This window comes from Garra rufa, chromosome 10 (assembly GCF_049309525.1).
Source record: "Garra rufa chromosome 10, GarRuf1.0, whole genome shotgun sequence".
In the NCBI taxonomy this organism is placed as follows: domain Eukaryota; kingdom Metazoa; phylum Chordata; class Actinopteri; order Cypriniformes; family Cyprinidae; genus Garra; species Garra rufa.
This window is the reverse complement of record NC_133370.1, coordinates 6,949,820-6,967,085: the sequence shown is the minus strand read 5'-3', so window position 1 is coordinate 6,967,085 and position 17,266 is coordinate 6,949,820. Positions and strand designations below refer to the sequence as shown.

General features: G+C 34.7%; 1 protein-coding gene across 1 annotated transcript in view; it reads left to right on the top strand.

Annotated features, from left to right (window-relative positions):
• Nucleotides 1–3,009: 3,009 nt before the first annotated feature.
• plpp2a (phospholipid phosphatase 2a) overlaps nt 3,010–17,266 on the top strand; it is a 47,024-nt gene continuing 32,767 nt past the window's right edge. The window contains exon 1 of the mRNA XM_073849100.1: nt 3,010–3,266. Within this exon, the coding sequence (XP_073705201.1) occupies nt 3,203–3,266 (64 nt within the window). The 5' untranslated portion in view covers nt 3,010–3,202. The remainder of the gene's footprint in view (nt 3,267–17,266) is intronic.

Sequence of the window (17,266 nt, the reverse complement as noted above, 5' to 3'; positions counted from 1 at the left end):
TGCAGCAATATTTATTGGTGATGAAATGTGCTATTGTTGACAATAGATGGATATTCACACTGACCTGCCAGAGCCATGCGGACTGTTAGTGCATAACATGCTCCATACATTCCACCAGGAATTTTTCAGCCTGTGAATATAGCTCAAAAAGGACTAAATTAATGCCTAGAACACTATTTAACATTACTGTCGTGATGTTGAGAAACTCAAGACTGTACAGTATGTATATATTCTGATAAAGCACATGTTATTGTTATTTGTCTAATAAAGTGAACAGAAAATCACCTTGTGTTATTGTTATCTCAAGTCACGAAGGTTAATATTCGAAAGTAAACTGGAAATCTTCCTTAATTTGATCAAATATGTGCATATTTATATATAAGCTATACTCGTATCGAGCACTTTGAAATGCCAGCTTTTGTTGGACTTTGGTTATATTTACTGATACGTCTTGGGTGTGGTGATTGATCATAGGTGAATTTCTTTGCACTTTGACTGCTCTACAGTGGAGATCTTCTGTGCGTGAAAAAATTAGTGTAAAAAGTCACTTTTTTGCGTGTGTACACATTTATTAACTTTGGGTATTTCTGTATTTAACTTCCCTAACATCAATAGAACAATAGCACAACCTGACAAAACATCCTTGGGAAGAAGGAAGAAGGTTCATAAAAGGGCATAATAATAATAAAAAAAGCATTTTTTGAGAATTCCGTCCTTCAAACTAAAATATCATTGTGTTATTGTTATATGCATTAAAGAGTGTTCACAATAAACCCACACTAACATACATTCACAATATGTTACATAATGACAGTAAAAGGCTGGATTGTGTTATCAGGACAATGTTTTTTACAGAAATAAAAGGTCGAGGCAAGTTGCATTTTAGATGATTTATCAACATTTTTCTTCATGTAAGAGCAGAGTAAATTTTATGGGTTTGGTTTCCGGTCTCATTCGCATCCAGCTATTTTTAGCTGTACAAAACAGCTTGTTTTGCTACTTGATATTGTAAATTGGTCTGTCTTACCGTATTATTTTAAGATATCATATTAATTATGAACACACTAGTTTGCAGTGCAAACAGTTTTACCATTTGCTGCATGTTGTTATAGTGGCTAATGAACCAGAAGTCTCACTATAAGATTACTCCTGCAACATAGAAAAGGTTAAATACAGTTTATTAATTATAAATAGCCAAAACTATTGTTACTTTTACATTTTCTATTAAGTTATTGTATAGCGGTTTTATAGTGTTTACATTTAGGCTATAATAACTGTTTAATTGCAGTTTTGGTTGTGACAACTTGCCCCACCACAAAGGTCAGTTACCCGGATGCGCAGCCAAATTGGAGATACTCAGATGTAAACAACAGCATGGATTGGACAGTTAATGTACTACTGAATACGTTGTGCTAATTTATGCTGTCTAAACCATGGGAAAAATGTGTAGAAGCTGCTAAAGAAATATTTAGGCCCAATATTTTGAAAAACTAAAGTTAATAGGTGGTAAAAATACATACAAGCAGTATTAATTAAGATATTAGCCTAATATTTCACCTACCTGACCGGAAATGATAAAAGCAAACACGAATGTTGTCAAGATTCTTGCCCTGGAAATCCTGGTTCAGTTTGGCCAAAATACAAACGCCTTCCTCAGCGTTTTGCACTCTTCTCCTTGATTTGTTATAACTTTTGGCAGTCTATAATACTCCAAATGTTTTTCCCGGTCTGACCGACTAATACAGCCCAAAACATGACAATAACTGACCATTTTCAGCAGCAATAATTAACAAAATATGCAAGTTTCATTTGGTTTAGTGGCATTTTTTTCATTCAGTGTGCCAGTATGGCCGATTGATGAAGGGTCATGAAACACAAATTTATTAGATTAAATTAGACTAAGTACAATTACTATTATTACATTTGATAAAATATAGGTTACTTATAATTACGTATACGTTTTTTAATAACATAAATTATATACAATATATAAATTATAATCGGCATCTGATTTAACAATTAGGTAGTGATTAATCGTCATTTATGAATACATTAACACTAGAAATATTATAAATACTATCATATACACTACCGTTCAAAAGTTTGGGGTCAGTAAGACTTGTAACAGTCTTTAAAGAAGTCTCTTATGCTCATCAAGGCTGCATTTATTTGATTAAAAATACAGAAAAAACTGTAATGTTGCACAATGTTTTTAAAATATAAAATAATGTTTTTTTATTTTAACATACTTTAAAATAGAATTTCTTCCTGTGATGAAAAGCTGAATTTTCATCAGCTGTTACTCCAGTCTTAAGTGTCACATGATCCTTCAGAAATCATTCTAATATGCTGATTTATTATTAGAATGATCAATGTTGGATAATATCAACAGTTGTGCTGCCAAATATTTTTTGGAACCTGTGATTTTTTTTTGAATAACAAGTTTAAAAATATACAGTGTTTATTCAAAATATAAATATTTTATAACAATGTAAATTATTTATTATTAACTTTTAATAAACTTTTAATTATTAACTTAATACATCCTTGGTGAATAAAAGTATTAATTTCTGTTTAAAAAAAAGAAAAGAAAAAAGAAACAATAAAAATGTACTGACCCCAAACTTTTGAACGGTAGTGTATGTGTTTGCCTGAACACAAAGCAAGGCAAGGCAAGTTTATTTATATAGCACATTTCATACACAATGGTAATTCAAAGTGCTGTACATAAAAAGAATTAAAATCATAATATCATAAAAACCATACAAAAATAAAAATAATAATCTCAACAATAAAAACAGAGAATTTAAGATGATTTAAAAATTGAATTAAAATCACAATGTTAGTTTGAACGGGTTAATCTTGTATTATATGTTGAACTCCAGTGTGTGTGAGTGAGAAAGAGAGAGAGCGAGATAGAACACCCATAACGTCAGTAGTGGGCGTGTACCTGAACTAGTAAAGTCTCTTCAAACTGTTCGTGGTTCAGTCTCCACTCTTCAGGCGTCTTGTTCACTCGCGTGAAACTCGCGTCCGTGAAAACACGCAGCGCGGACGCGTTACATCATCAGCACGCGTTACATCATCAGCGCACCTTAACGCAGGTGACACACACAGGACACCCGGAAGAACAAGCGCATCGACTATCACACAGGTCACTTAAGTTTCAGTCAAGCCCAGAAGAGTCGAGCAGATCACAGTCATGTCAGAACTCAAGAAGAACAAGCTGTTTATTGTGCTGATGGATGTCGTGTGTGTGCTTGTGGGTAAGTTTGATCTTTTGTTACATCTGCATTTCTGTCCTCCATGATCTCAGGCAGATGGTTGTGAAATCCAGCCTTCCAGAGTTCACCAAAGTTCACCTGACACCTTTAACTGTTGCTTTCCATTGAGTACAAGCACATTCAATCTGGGCTAGTGACTATGACAGTGGAAATGCTATTTTAAATTTTTAAAAAGTTTTTATAAATGTTTGAAACAAGTTAATACCTTTTTCTATTTTTATTTTTTGTAAATGTCCAAAATGAATAAATATAGATTCATTTATTATTTATTTGTGTACAAATAATGTGTTAAACTTTTCTCATCAAAGTCAATTTGACATGAACGTTCATGTTCATAAAAGGTCAAAGGTCAACATTTGAGTGTGAAAATATAAGATTTATAAGATTTTTTTTTAATGAATTTCAGTTTGACACTATCAGTCAATTTTTTTTATTTAAATGCATTTATTTGATCTTTTATGTGAAATGTTGTACTATTTAAAATAGCTCTTTTCTATTTAAATATATGTGACCCTGGACCACAAAACCAGTCATAAGGTTAACTTTTACAAAACTGAAATGTATACATCATATGAAAGCTCAATAAATAATAATAAGCTTTCTATTGATGTATGGTTTGTTAGGATAGGACAATATTTGGCTGAGATGCATCTATTTGAAAATCTGGAATCTGAGGGTGCAAAATAATCAAAATACTGAGAAAATCACCTTTAAAGTTGTCCAAATGAATTTCTTAGCAATGCATATTACTAATCAAAAATTACATTTTGATATGTTTACAGTAGGAATTTTACAAAAAAATCTTCATGGAACATGATCTTTACTTAATTTCCTAATGATTTTTGGCATGAAAGAAAAATCAATAATTTTGACCCGTATAATGTATTTTTGGCTATTGCTACAAATATACCCCAGCGACTTAAGACTGGTTTTGTGGTCCAGGGTCACATATTTTAAAATGTAATTTATTCCTGCGATCAAAGCTTTAGTTTCAGCATCATTACTCCTGTCTTCAGTGTCTCATAATCCTTCGGAAATCATTCTAATATTCTGATTTGCTGTGCAAGAAACATGTTTTATTATTATTGTTATCAGTATATAAAACAGATGAAAATTTAATTCAGGATTCTTTGATGAATAGAAAAAATCCAAAGATCAGCATTTGTCTGAATAAAAAAACGTTTTTGTAACATTATACACCATACTATTCAAAAGCTTGAAGTCAGTCAAAAGTGATGATAAAGGCATTTATAATGTTACAAAAGATTTCTATTTCAGATAAATGCTGATCTTCAGAACTTATTAAAGAAACGTGAAAAAAAATTCCGCTCGGCTGTTTTTAACCTATTAATAATAATAAATGTTTCTTGAGCAGCAAATCAAAATATTAGAATGATTTCTGAAGGATCATGCGACTGGAGTAATGATAAAATTCTGCGTTGAAATTGAAGGAACAAATTACATTTGAAAATATATTCAAATAGAAAACAGTTGTTTTAAATAGTACAAATATTTCACTCTTTTTTTGTTTGTTTGTTTGTTTGTTTTCAATGGATATCCAGACTTTCAACTGGTGACTGTCTAATTTACCCATAGTGACTGACTGGTGTATACACTGTATGAGGTAAATGTTGAGCAATATAATGCCTCAAGTGTTAAGTTTATATGTCTAGTGTAACATTCCTCCCAAGTGTGTCATAATCGATAACTATGTATTTCATCCCAAAGTAACAAATGTAGAAATTACAGAAACGTGCCAAGATTGGGTGGAGAAATCTGACATTGCAAGTACTTTTAAACATTGTGTTTCCCTTACTACGTATACGATGGTTGCATCCTGTGTGTGAATATGATAGTTGTTCAGTAACATAGTATACAGTTGAGTCGAAAAATCTAAGACTACTATTGAAAATATACAGTTGAAGTCAAAAGTTTACATACACTTGATTCTTAATACTGCATTGTTACCTGAATGATCCAGAGCTGTGTTTTTTTGTTTAGTGATAGTTCATGAGTCCCTTGTTTGTCCTGAACAGTTAAACTGCCTGCTGTTCTTCAGAAAATCCTTCAGGTCCCACAGATACTTTGGTTTTTTAGCATTTTTGTGTACTTGAACCCTTTCCAACAATGACTGTATGATTTTGAGATCCATATTTTGACACTGAGAGACTCATATGCAACTATTATAGATGGTTCAAATGCACACTGATGCTTCAGAAGGAAACTCAGTGCATTAGGAGCCTGGGGTGTAAACTTTTGAACGTAACGAAGATACATTTTAAAAAATTTTATTTTGCCTAAATATCATATTCTGTTCATGTAGTACTGCCCTTCAGAAGATACTTGCATGTTCCCCAGAAGACAAAATAAGTTAAGTTTACTCTGATCTTTAAATTCAAAAAGTTTTCAACCTCGGTTCTTAATGCATCAGTTTTTTTTCTGAAGCAGCAGTGAGTGTTTGAACCTTCTGTACTAGTTGCATATGTGAAAAGATGGATCTCGTAATCATACAGTCATTGTTGGAAAGGGTTCAAATACACAAAAATGCTGTGGGACCTGAAGGATTTTTCTGAAGAACAGCAGGCAGTTTAACTGTTCAGGACAAACAAGACAGACAAACAACACAGTATTAAGAATCAAGTGTATGTAAAATTTTGAACAGGGCCATTTTTATAAATTCAACTATTATTGTGTCTTGTGGACTATATGTAAAGGTCTTTTATGTGAGGTATCTGATTCAGGTCAGTACTAGATAAAAAATAACATGCATTTAGTATGAGCCCTCTTATTTTGGTATAATTAACATTTTGCAGATTTTGCAAAGGTGTATGTAAACCTTTGACTTCAACTGTTAATACTAACAATTTCATTGCAATATTATATTGTGACCTGATGATCATGATTTCAGTTGATAACGTTACACTGTCATCAATCAATATTTTTACCATCTGATAAAATCATTTTGAAACCATTGCACCATGGAGCTTCTCATACGTTCAGAGCTTGTTCACACATGCAGTGCTTTATTTGAAATGAATCAGTCTAAAATGGGCACTCTTTATTTCCATAATGATTAGTTCAGATGTAGCAATCATTATAACTGTGGCTGACATGTCCCCCACCCCCCGCTTTGATTAGAGCTCTTTGTTGTGAAGATTCAGCTTTATAGTTCCCTACTACCTATTGAGGCAGCACATAATAACACCTGTAATGTTACACCGGTGAAATGAACCACGCAAGCATTATCAGATGCACTCAGCTGTATCCTCTGAAGCATAAATCAGCACAGTAACAAAGGCGACCTTTAGGAGTGTCTCCATCAGTGCTTGATTACAGCTGAAGGGAACAATGCCTTCTACATACTGCAGCTCATATATGCTTCACTTCATCTGTGTGGTCTGTCCAAATGACTCAGCATGGAGTGAATAGCATTTGTAAATCAGTTTGACTTGGTTCACTAAGTGTGAGTCAGATTTACAACCAAGAAGCGTTCATTAACAGCTGCTGACTCAGCAGATTCTCTCACAGATGAGATCTGATGAGTCTCAAAATCAGGATATCAGAGCCAAGGATTGGTTTGTTGGGATCTGTTTTCACTTAAGCAACAGTTCCCCCGAAAATGGTGATTCTGTCATCATTTGCGTTTCAGCAATGACAAAAGGAGCAGTAAAAGCCCTGTAAAGCAGCCGTATGACTTATGCATGATATATAACTATCAGACAGAAAGTTTTTCAGTTTATTCCTCATACAAATGGCTTCAAAAGACTTGTCTTTGAGTCATATGGAGTACTTTTATATAGTCTGCAACAGTGCCCCGCTTTTCAGCGACTTTAGCTCTTTGTCATTCTTTTTTTTAACAATGGAATTTTCTTTGTTAAAGAGTTATGCAACCACTTATCATCTACGAGGTGAATCAGAACATTGTAAATTGCAAATGTTGATTTGAAGCAGAAACCTTGAATATCCGACAATGAGACAAAGGTACATGAATATACTTAATGGCTTTAATGAGGGAATTCAAGGACTACAATGAATCAAATTAAAGATGATGGAGAAATATGTGCAATTATTGATTTAAAGGGATAGTTCACCTAAAAATTTAAATTCTCGTATGATTTATTCACTGTCAAGTTGTTCCAGACCGGTATGAGTTTATTTCTTCTGTTGAACACAAAAGAAGATATTTGTGAAGAATGTTGATTACCAAACAAGTCATTGAAAAAAATAATATGGAAGTCACTGGCTACCATCAGCTGTTCATTTTTGGATGAACTATCCCTTTAAGATGTATTTTATATATTATGTTTATTGCAAAATGTGCATATATATGATAGCTTATCTTAGTAAGGCTAAGGGTGCTTTCACACCTGCCTTATTTAGTTCGGTTGAATCGCACTAGAGTTCGTTTTCCCTCTTGGTGCGGTTCGTTTGGGCAGGTGTGAATGTAGCAATCGCACTCGAGTGTGCACCAAAAGCGGACCAAAAAAGCGTACTGAGACCTCCTTGAAGAGGTGGTCTCGGTACGCTTTCAAACGAACACTGGAGCGGTTCGTTTGTGGTGAGAACATGAACCGAACTAGAACAGACCCAACCGCAAAAAGTACTGTGCCTTTTTGGACTAATCCAGCTACCGTAGTCCGCTGCGCTGTTCATTATGGGATGAGGACAAATATTTGTTGACAGTTAGTGCTTTAGCAACATAGCCCCATGACAGCTCACAGACAAAGTTGTGAGGAGGTGCGGAGCTTCATAAATTTGGTCTGATGATCATATAGGTCCCAACTTTCGAAAACTCACAAGAACATCACAAAAAACGTGCACGTCGTGACCGCGTCGCTTCCATTCTGAGCGCGCATACCACGCGTCTACATTTGAAATAACGAGATAGAAAATACGTTCAATATACTGATCTGTATAATTCTCTATTATAGATCAGTGGTTCAATGACACGATCTGGCCAACGAGTGATGTGGATGTTGTCACATGACTGAATTCTGGTTCGTTTCAACTGGTTCGGACCAGAGCAATCAGTGTGGTGTGAAAAGGACCCAAAACGGCAGAAAAATGCTACAATGTATCATTTGTTGCCCTTGGTCCGGACCAAATGAACCGAACCACAGATGTGAAAGCACCCTAAGATTTTGGATACTTTTGGTGTAATTTTTTTTGTCCCTCTTGGTGAAGATGTAGTTGCAGAATTGTTTTGTTTTCCAATAATTCCAATAATAGTTGTTAAACATTAGTATTTTACAAATAAGCTTTAACAAAAGCGTATACCATTGGTTAACAACCTTGTAGCTCACAGAAGGTCTCTTTTTAATGTTAAGTTATTTTTATGCGGAGAAAATTGTGATTTTTGCTTCCTTTAGCAGTTTTGGCCTTTTTTTAAGTAATAAATGTATTTATTGATTGATTTATTGGTTTAAATGTTATATTGTGGTTGAAGTTTTACTTTAAAACAACTGTAAACAAGGCAAATGCCTATATAGTAGGGTTGGGTTTTGACACATTTGATTTGATTCTGATTCGCAAGCTTGCGGTTCAGTTCGATTTCTGATTCGATTCAATCTTGATCATTTTGGATATATATATATATATATATATATATATATGAGTTACAGTACATGGCAAATTTTCTCTAGGAAAACAAAAATCCTAAAAAACTAATGCTGTAAAATATATACGAGAATCAGTTGGTAGGCTTCTACTAAAATATTGAAGATTAAAATTAACTGATTTTTATACAAACTTATATACTTAAAATGACACTCAGTTATAGTTATACTTTTATAGTAGTTTTACAATTACATAATTATATTTCTAATCAAAATCGTTTTCTTAAGAAATATAACCATTCATGACATGGCTGTCTTAAAAACTTAAAAACAAGTTTATGGTCACCAAATATGTTTTTTTCGTAGGTAAATGTGACGTAACATGACATTGTTTACAAGCTATTACATATTTAAAACGCTGATTGAGCGATTACATAAAGATACGGATTTCAGAAAGTTGTACTCTTTCTTTTAAAATACCTTAGATGTTTATTAATCCGTTTACGTGGACGTCAAACTTCCATTTCTCTTGAACTGAGACGCTACAGTGACCTGTAACTCCATGTTAAATGTGCCAAAACGGCATTTATTGTTTGAATACTGCAATCAAATAGACAGAATTTGAAATGTGAGACTTTGTTTCATATGAAAAGTGAAAAAGCTTTTTGTGATTTATTGGATGTGAGGCGTGCTACAATGTTCTGTTCATTAAAGGGTTAGTTCACCCAAAAATAAAATTGTGTCATTAATTACTCACCCTCATGTTGTTTCAAACCCTTAAAGGATAACTATTGCCAAAATGCAACCAGGGCTGTTTTTTTTTTTTTTTTTTTACTGTAAATGAGACAAACATATATCTAAAAGCATAATTACGACAAACGAGCTGTTTTTGAGATTGACCGTGATTTCGTTTTGTAGTCAATGGCCGGTGAATGGGAATACTAGGGGCATAACTTTGAGCGCATCAAAATCTATATTTTTACAACACTAAGAAGGCTTGACACACCATGAAACTTTGCTCGAAGTATCGCCTGGGTCTCTACACATGAACTCGAGCATTGAGAACATTGTTTGTGTACACAGAGTTTACTAAAAAGAAAGTTTTGAACAGCTCACTTTCACTGTTTGGGTTTCCACTCGCAGCCATCTTGCCAGTCAAGAAGCGTCGATTTTAGTAAACTCTGTGTACACAAACAATGTTCTCAATGCTGGAGTTCATGTGTAGAGACCCAGGCGATACTTCGAGCAAAGTTTCATGGTGTGTCGAGCCTTCTTAGTGTTGTAAAAATATCGATTTTGATGCGCTCAAATGTATGCCCCTAGTACTCCCATTCACTAGCCATTGAAAACAAAATGAAATCACGGTCAATCTCAAAAACGGCTCATTTGTCGTAATTATGCTTTTAGATATATGTGTGTCTCATTTACAGTAAAAAAAAAAAAAAACAGCCCAGGTTGCATTTTGGCAATAGTTATCCTTTAAGACCTTTGTTTGTCTTCTGAATTAAAAAAAAAGATATTTATGATAAAATCCAAGAGCTTCCTGACCCGCCATACACGGATAAAAATGATATCAGTAAATATTACATAAAAACAAATGTAATTTTAACATTATATAATTTAGTTAAGGCAAAAATTATGAAAAAAAGAGTACATTTAATATTAGTACTTAATTTAAGCTTGTAGAATTTAAACTTATAATAATATTTTACCTGGAATTGTTTGTTTTGCAAAGATTGTTTAAGTAAATTTCAAAGTCATGATCATGCTGTTCCCATCATGCACTTGGCCATGATGTATTCACACTGTTTTATGGTTGCTTTTGTTAAGTAACTTGCTGTTTTGTAACATCTAGAATTCATTTTCTACTCAAAAATGACTCATTCTTTGATTCATACTCAAACTATTCACTGATTGTTACCTTCATTGTGTATTCTGTGCCAAGTATTGAGGTCTCTGTGTTAATTTGGTCAGTAACTACATTGAGTCAACATATAACCTTAAAAACAATAAGGAGCTGTCTACTTTTAAGTGAACCACATGCTTTAATGGCATTGAATTGTACTTGAGGACTTCAGGGTAAACTTAAAATAATTAAGTAGAAATTACTCATCATACTCTAACTGTGCAGGGTAGGGCTGCACGATTAATCGAACGATGTTGTGAGGTGCGTCTAGTCAATGAAGCCGGTACTTTGATTGGTAGTAAATCTCCATCACGTGCGTTCAGCTGCGTTCAGCTGGAGCGTTCAGAGGCGTAAATCACTGACAAGCTACGCCAAATCGCACTCAAAATCGAATGCGATTTTGAACGGGATTTGTCGTAGCTTGTCAGTGATTTGCGTCTCTATGTATTAATTGCCGCTCCAGCTGAACGCACGTGATGGAGATTTACTACTAATCAAAGTACCGGCTTCATTGACGAAACGCGCCTCACAACATCGTTCGATTAATCGTTGTTATATTGGCTTATTTCCTTTGCTAATTTTACTTAACTTAGTTAACTTACTTAATAACATACTTAAGTTAAAAATATGCATGCAAAAAATTTAGTAAAAATTAAGTTCATTAAGGTGCTTGCATGTTCAAGGCCCAAAAAGGTACCAAGAACATTGACAAAATAGTCCATGTGACATCAGTGGTTCAATCATATTTTTATGAAGCTACTAGAAAACATTTTGTGGAAAAAAACTTAAAAATAAACACAAAAATAACAGCTTTATTCAGCAGCATGTTGTTTACATGCGAGAAAAGCGTGCTTATGCATCATTATACTCTCCAAAATGGTGCTAGGCTGACATAGAAAAGAAGAATTGTTAAATAAAGTTATTTTAGTTTTTTTTTTTCGCACAAAAAGCATTCTTGTGGCTTCATAAAATTACGATTGAACCACCGATGTCACATGAGCTATTTTGTCGATGTTCTTGGCACTTCAACACGGAAGGATCCTTGCTGTCTATGGAGGGTCAGAGAGATCTTGGATTTCATCAAAAGTTTTTTAATTTGTGTTCCGAAGATGAATGAAAGTCTTTCAGGTTTGGAACAACATGAGGGTGAGTAATTAATGACAGAATTTAAATTTTTTTGGTGAAGTAACCCTTTAACTGAAAACAGGCTAGACTAATTTATTCTTGAGATTTAAGAATATGAGAATCGATTAAAATCAAGAAAATCTGCCGTCAAGCCCGAAATTATACATACCCCTGGCAAATTCTTTCTTAAAGTTATTTATTTTTTATTTTTTTATTTTTTTTTGGACCGGAAATGACACAGGCTTCTTCCAAAAGATAATAAAACGATGTACAAGAGGCATCATTTTGGAAAAAAATATTACTCCTCTTTTATTTGCATTTGAACAAAAAATGTCCAGAATTATTCATACCCTTCTCAATAATCGATAGAAAAGCCTTTATTGGCTATCACAGCAATCAAATGCTTCCTATAATTGCTGACCAGCTTTTTGCATGTCTCCACTGGTATTTTTGCACATTCATCTTTAGCGATGAGCTCCAACTCTTTCAGGTTGGAGGATCTCCTTGCCATCGCCCTGATCTTTAGCTCCCTCCACAGATTCTCAATTGGATTTAAGTCAAGACTCTGGCTGGGCCACTGCAAAACATTAATGTTTTTGTCTGCTAACCATTTCTTCACCACTTTTGCTGTGTGTTTTGGGTCGTTGTGGTGCTGAAATGTCCACTGGTGCCCAAGGCCAAGTTTATCTGCAGACTGCCTGATGTTGTTGTTGAGAAATTTGATGTATTGCTCCTTTTTCATGGTGCTGTTTAATGTGTTTAGGTTCCCTGGTCCACCGACTGAAAAACACCCCCAAAACATTAGGTTCCCACCACCATGTTTGACAGTGGGGATGGTGTTCTTAGGGTTGAAGGCTTCTGTTTTTACACCAAATAAAGGCTACGTTATTGTAGAACAATTAAATTTGTGTTTCATCTGAGTTTCATCTGACCATAAAACAGAAGACCAGAAGTCTTCAGCAGAGCCCAGATTCATCAGGATGGCCTTGGTGGTGATCCTTGGATTCTTTTTTACCTCTCTGACTATCCTCCTGGCCAGCTCAGGTGTCACTTTTGGCTTCCGACCACGTCCTCTGAGATTTTCTCACTTGTATTTTTTAATAATAGTTTCCACTGTAGCCACTGGAACTTCAAAACATTTAGATATGGTCTTATAGCCATTTCCTGACTTGTGAGCAGCCACAATGCGCAGCCGCAGGTCCTCAGTGCTCATTGCTTTAGAACAGCTTGGACTATTTGGAATGGTATAGAACTTTGGATTTTCCCATAGACTGTGACAGTTTGCAAATGGTATGAAAGATTTTGGACATGCCACTTTTTGTTCAAATGTAAATAAAAGCTGAGAAATATATTTTTTGATGCCTCTTGTACAACGTCTTATCTTTTGGGAGAAGCCTGTGTCATTTCCGGTAAAAAAAAAACAAAAAAAACCCTTGCTGGTTGAATAAAAGTAACTTTAAGTCAGAATTTGCCAGGGGTATGAATAATTTCGGGCTTGACTGTTTATTATTTACCCAGCTCTACTATAGAGAGCAGATATTGACTGTGTGAATGATATTTCCTGGCAGTGTGGGTGTGGCATGCAGGTAAAGCCCACCTGTGCCTTTTAGCGGGAAGACGTTAGTGTGCACCATCAGGAAAGACCAACTGAAACAAAGTGGGCTGACGCACTGAAACCCATGCTTGGGTTTGTCTATGCGTTCTTGCTGTGCCGTTTGCGTCTGTAAATGTGCTGCGATGCTGCATGTCAAGGCTTGCTGTAGAATCTGGTCTGTGCAAGTTTGGCTTCGACAAAGTCTCACGCTATTCTCTGCTGTCAACACAGGAGAGGGACTACTCTCAAATCATCCCCATTTACGTGTCTGTCCAGACCAAGGCAAATATTTGTGCATGTGTCTGGCTATCCGGATTCTTCAAACTATAGAAGAATCATTTTTGGTTCCACAAAGAACCATGTCTTTCTCACCTTTAATAATCTGAAGAACCTTCTTTTGCCACAAACAGAAAGGTTCTTCAGATGTTTAAGGTTTTAAGACAAAAAAGGTTCTTCTATGGCACCGTGAAGCACTTTTATTTTTCATAGTGTAGCTTAGTGAGATTTAATTAAATCAAGAAATGCTCTGCATGTTTCAGATTGAAGCGAAATAATATGTATTTATACACAGGCAGCTTGTGAGCCAGTGTTTCAATAAGTGTAAAAAATACTTTGTTTAGTAATAAGCCAGCTATAGCAACCCAGAACATACATATATATTTATGCATATTTCAGTCATGCTTATCTGTATAGACAAACATTTGAGGGAAAAATACATTTATTGCGAGTAATATTGAAAGTACAAGCAAAATGATCTCCTTTCAAATTCTCTAAATTGTTATTTAAAAAGATAGGTGCTAATCTTCCATGATTATGGTTCATCTCCACCAGACCAGCCTTTCTAGACCAGTTTACACCTCATTGGTAGGCCTTTGTAGGGTTTGGTATAGGAAAATCTGCCTTCGGATTGGCAGGTTGCATTGTTTGTGACCTTTGAGCAAATCCTCAGACGTCCACACCCCTTAAAACTTCATACATGCACATCAGTGGCTGTAGAAACGTTTCAAAGCTCTTTATAATGAAACTGGAAGACAGTATATCAGATTTCAAATGCTGTTCCATTAAAGAGTCACTCTTCAAAATAAAGGGGGTTTTTGCTGTGATGCAACATTTTTATTTCCACTATAAAGAACCTTTTGTGGAATGGAAAGATTCCATGGATGTTAAAGGATTAGTTCACCCCCGAATTAAAATGTCCTTATAATTTACTCAATCCCTATGTCATCCAAGATGTTCATGTCTTTCTTTCTTCAGTCGAAAATTAATAGAGGTTTTTGAGGAAAACATTCCAGGATTTTTCTGCATAGTGGACTTCAGTGGTGGTCAATGGGTTGAAGGTCCAAATTGCAGTTTCAATGCAGCTTTAAAGGGCTCTACACGATCTTAGCCGAGGAATAAGGGTCTTGTCTAGCAAAATGATCGGTCATACAAATTTATATGCTCATCTTGCACTAGCTTGACTTCATGCATTATGTAGTCACGATGGAAAGGTCATGCATGACATACTTGGAAATACCAACCCAATGTTTACAAAGTGAATGTGCAAAAAAAAGTAAAATGCCCTTTACAGAAAAATGATGACAGCGATGACTTCCAAAGTGATTACATAATGCATAGAGTCATAGACGCTGGTTAAAAGTATATACTTTTTTTTTTTTTTAGGAAATGACTAATTATTTTACTAGATAAGACCCTTATTCCTCTGCTGGGATCATTTAGAGCCATTTGAAGCTGCATTGAAACTGCAATTTGGACCTTCAACCCTTTGGCCACCACTGAAGTCCACTATATGGAGAGAAATCCTGGAGTGTTTTTCTTAAAAGCCTTAATTTCTTAACAACTGAAGAAAGAAAGCCAAGGATGATATCTTGGATGATATGGGGGTGAGTAAATTATCAGGAAATTTTAATTCTGGAAAGGTTCTTCAAAGAAGCATCAATGCCGATAACAAATCTTTATTTGTAAGAGAGGTGTATAGGGCCATGAAACTTCATCTCAGTTACTTGATTTCCTTTTTCCATTGATGCATCAGCAGTTTTAGAAGAATTCATGAGTTCATGTTTGTGTTTGGCTTGTAAAGTCCTCCACAGGGTGCAGAGGTTGAGTCTCTGCTCTTCTGTCTTTCCCCTTCTCATGTCCCACAATTCCCACCGATTATTAAAAATGCAGACGTCTATGTTAAGTATGTATAGAATGCACAAACACCAAAGCCTCCTTGAAGAATGCTAATTACAGGATTTCCTCAAACTATATGGGCTATAGAGTTTAATTAGAAGAAAATTTAGCCTCTTGTTGTTTCAAATCTGGGCGACTTTCTTCTGTGGAGCACAAAAGATTTTTTAAAGAACGCTGAGCTTTAAACAACATTTTTACCTATCTTTTTTAATGTTCTGCTGAAGAAAGAAGGTTTTACAGGTTTGGAACGATAAAAGAACATTATACGATTGTACAAGGTGCTCATAGTGCTTGAAGCACTTGAATTTGACATTTTGAAATTTAAGTCCTGGAAAATTTTGAAAATGGCAATATTCCTGATGAGGTACTTAAAAAGTGCTTGAATTATTGGCAGACAATATGTGACCGTGGACCACAAAACCAGTCTTAAATAGAACAGGTATATTTTAGGAATAGCCAGCAATACATTGTATGGGTGAAAATTATAGATTTTTCTTTTATGCCAAAAATCATTAGGATATCAAGTAAAATGTTCTGTGAAGATGTTTTTGTAAATTTCCTATCGTAAATATATCAAAACTTAATTTTTGATTAGTAATATGCATTGCTAAGAACTTATTTGGATAACTTTAAAGGCGACTTTCTCAATATTTTGATTTTTTTTGCACCCTGAGATTCCAGATTTTCAAATAGCTGTATTTCTGCCAAATATTGTTCTATCCTAACAAACAATATGTCAACAAAGCTTATTCATTCAGCTTTCAAATAATAAGCATATATCTTTTGCACATAAAAATTCTTGCAATAAAAAAAAAATATATATACATTTTTTTTGGCCTATTTCAGTTATATATTTCATGTCATAAAACTGTCGCGCTAAACGAGTGAGAATTAGCACTGACAGTGTCATGTAAGGAAGTGACTTAATTTATTAAAAGAGTCATTCATTTAAAAAATAATAATAATAAAACCATTGTTTTACAACATGATTCACTGTTTCAAAGCACTCCAATAGGAACATTGCATATCGCAAATCATTTGATTCAGATTGGGCCTTCAAAATGTGTATCGCGAATCATTTAATTTAGATCTTCGGAGCGGGTTTGCGAATCATTCGACTTAGATCAGAACTTTGCGTATCGCGAATCAATTGATTTTAGATTAGATTGAAATTGTGTACAGCAAATCATTTGATTTGGATTTGGAACATCGCATATCATGAATCATTTGATTCAGATCGGGACTTTGGAGCACACATCACAAATCATTTGATTTAGATCAGGACTTCAGAGCGGGTTTGCGAATCATTCTGTGAATTGAATGATTCACGATCCGTGCTCCGAGTCCTGATCTGAAATGATGGCTCATGAATCATTGTTCAAATTATTCATTAGTCAGGGACTTCAGAGCATGGATCGTGAATCATTTGATTTAAATTCAGAGGGGGTTCGTGAGTATTAACCTAGGAGCGTGGGTCAATAATCATTTGATTCAGATTCAAAATTTGCAGATATTTTGAGGTAACATCGTGAATCATTTAATTCAAATCAGACTTGATGTTTTGCAAATCTTTTTTTTCTGGTAAATGAGAGAGTAGTAGTGCTTGAAGTCTTCGAAAGTCCTGCAA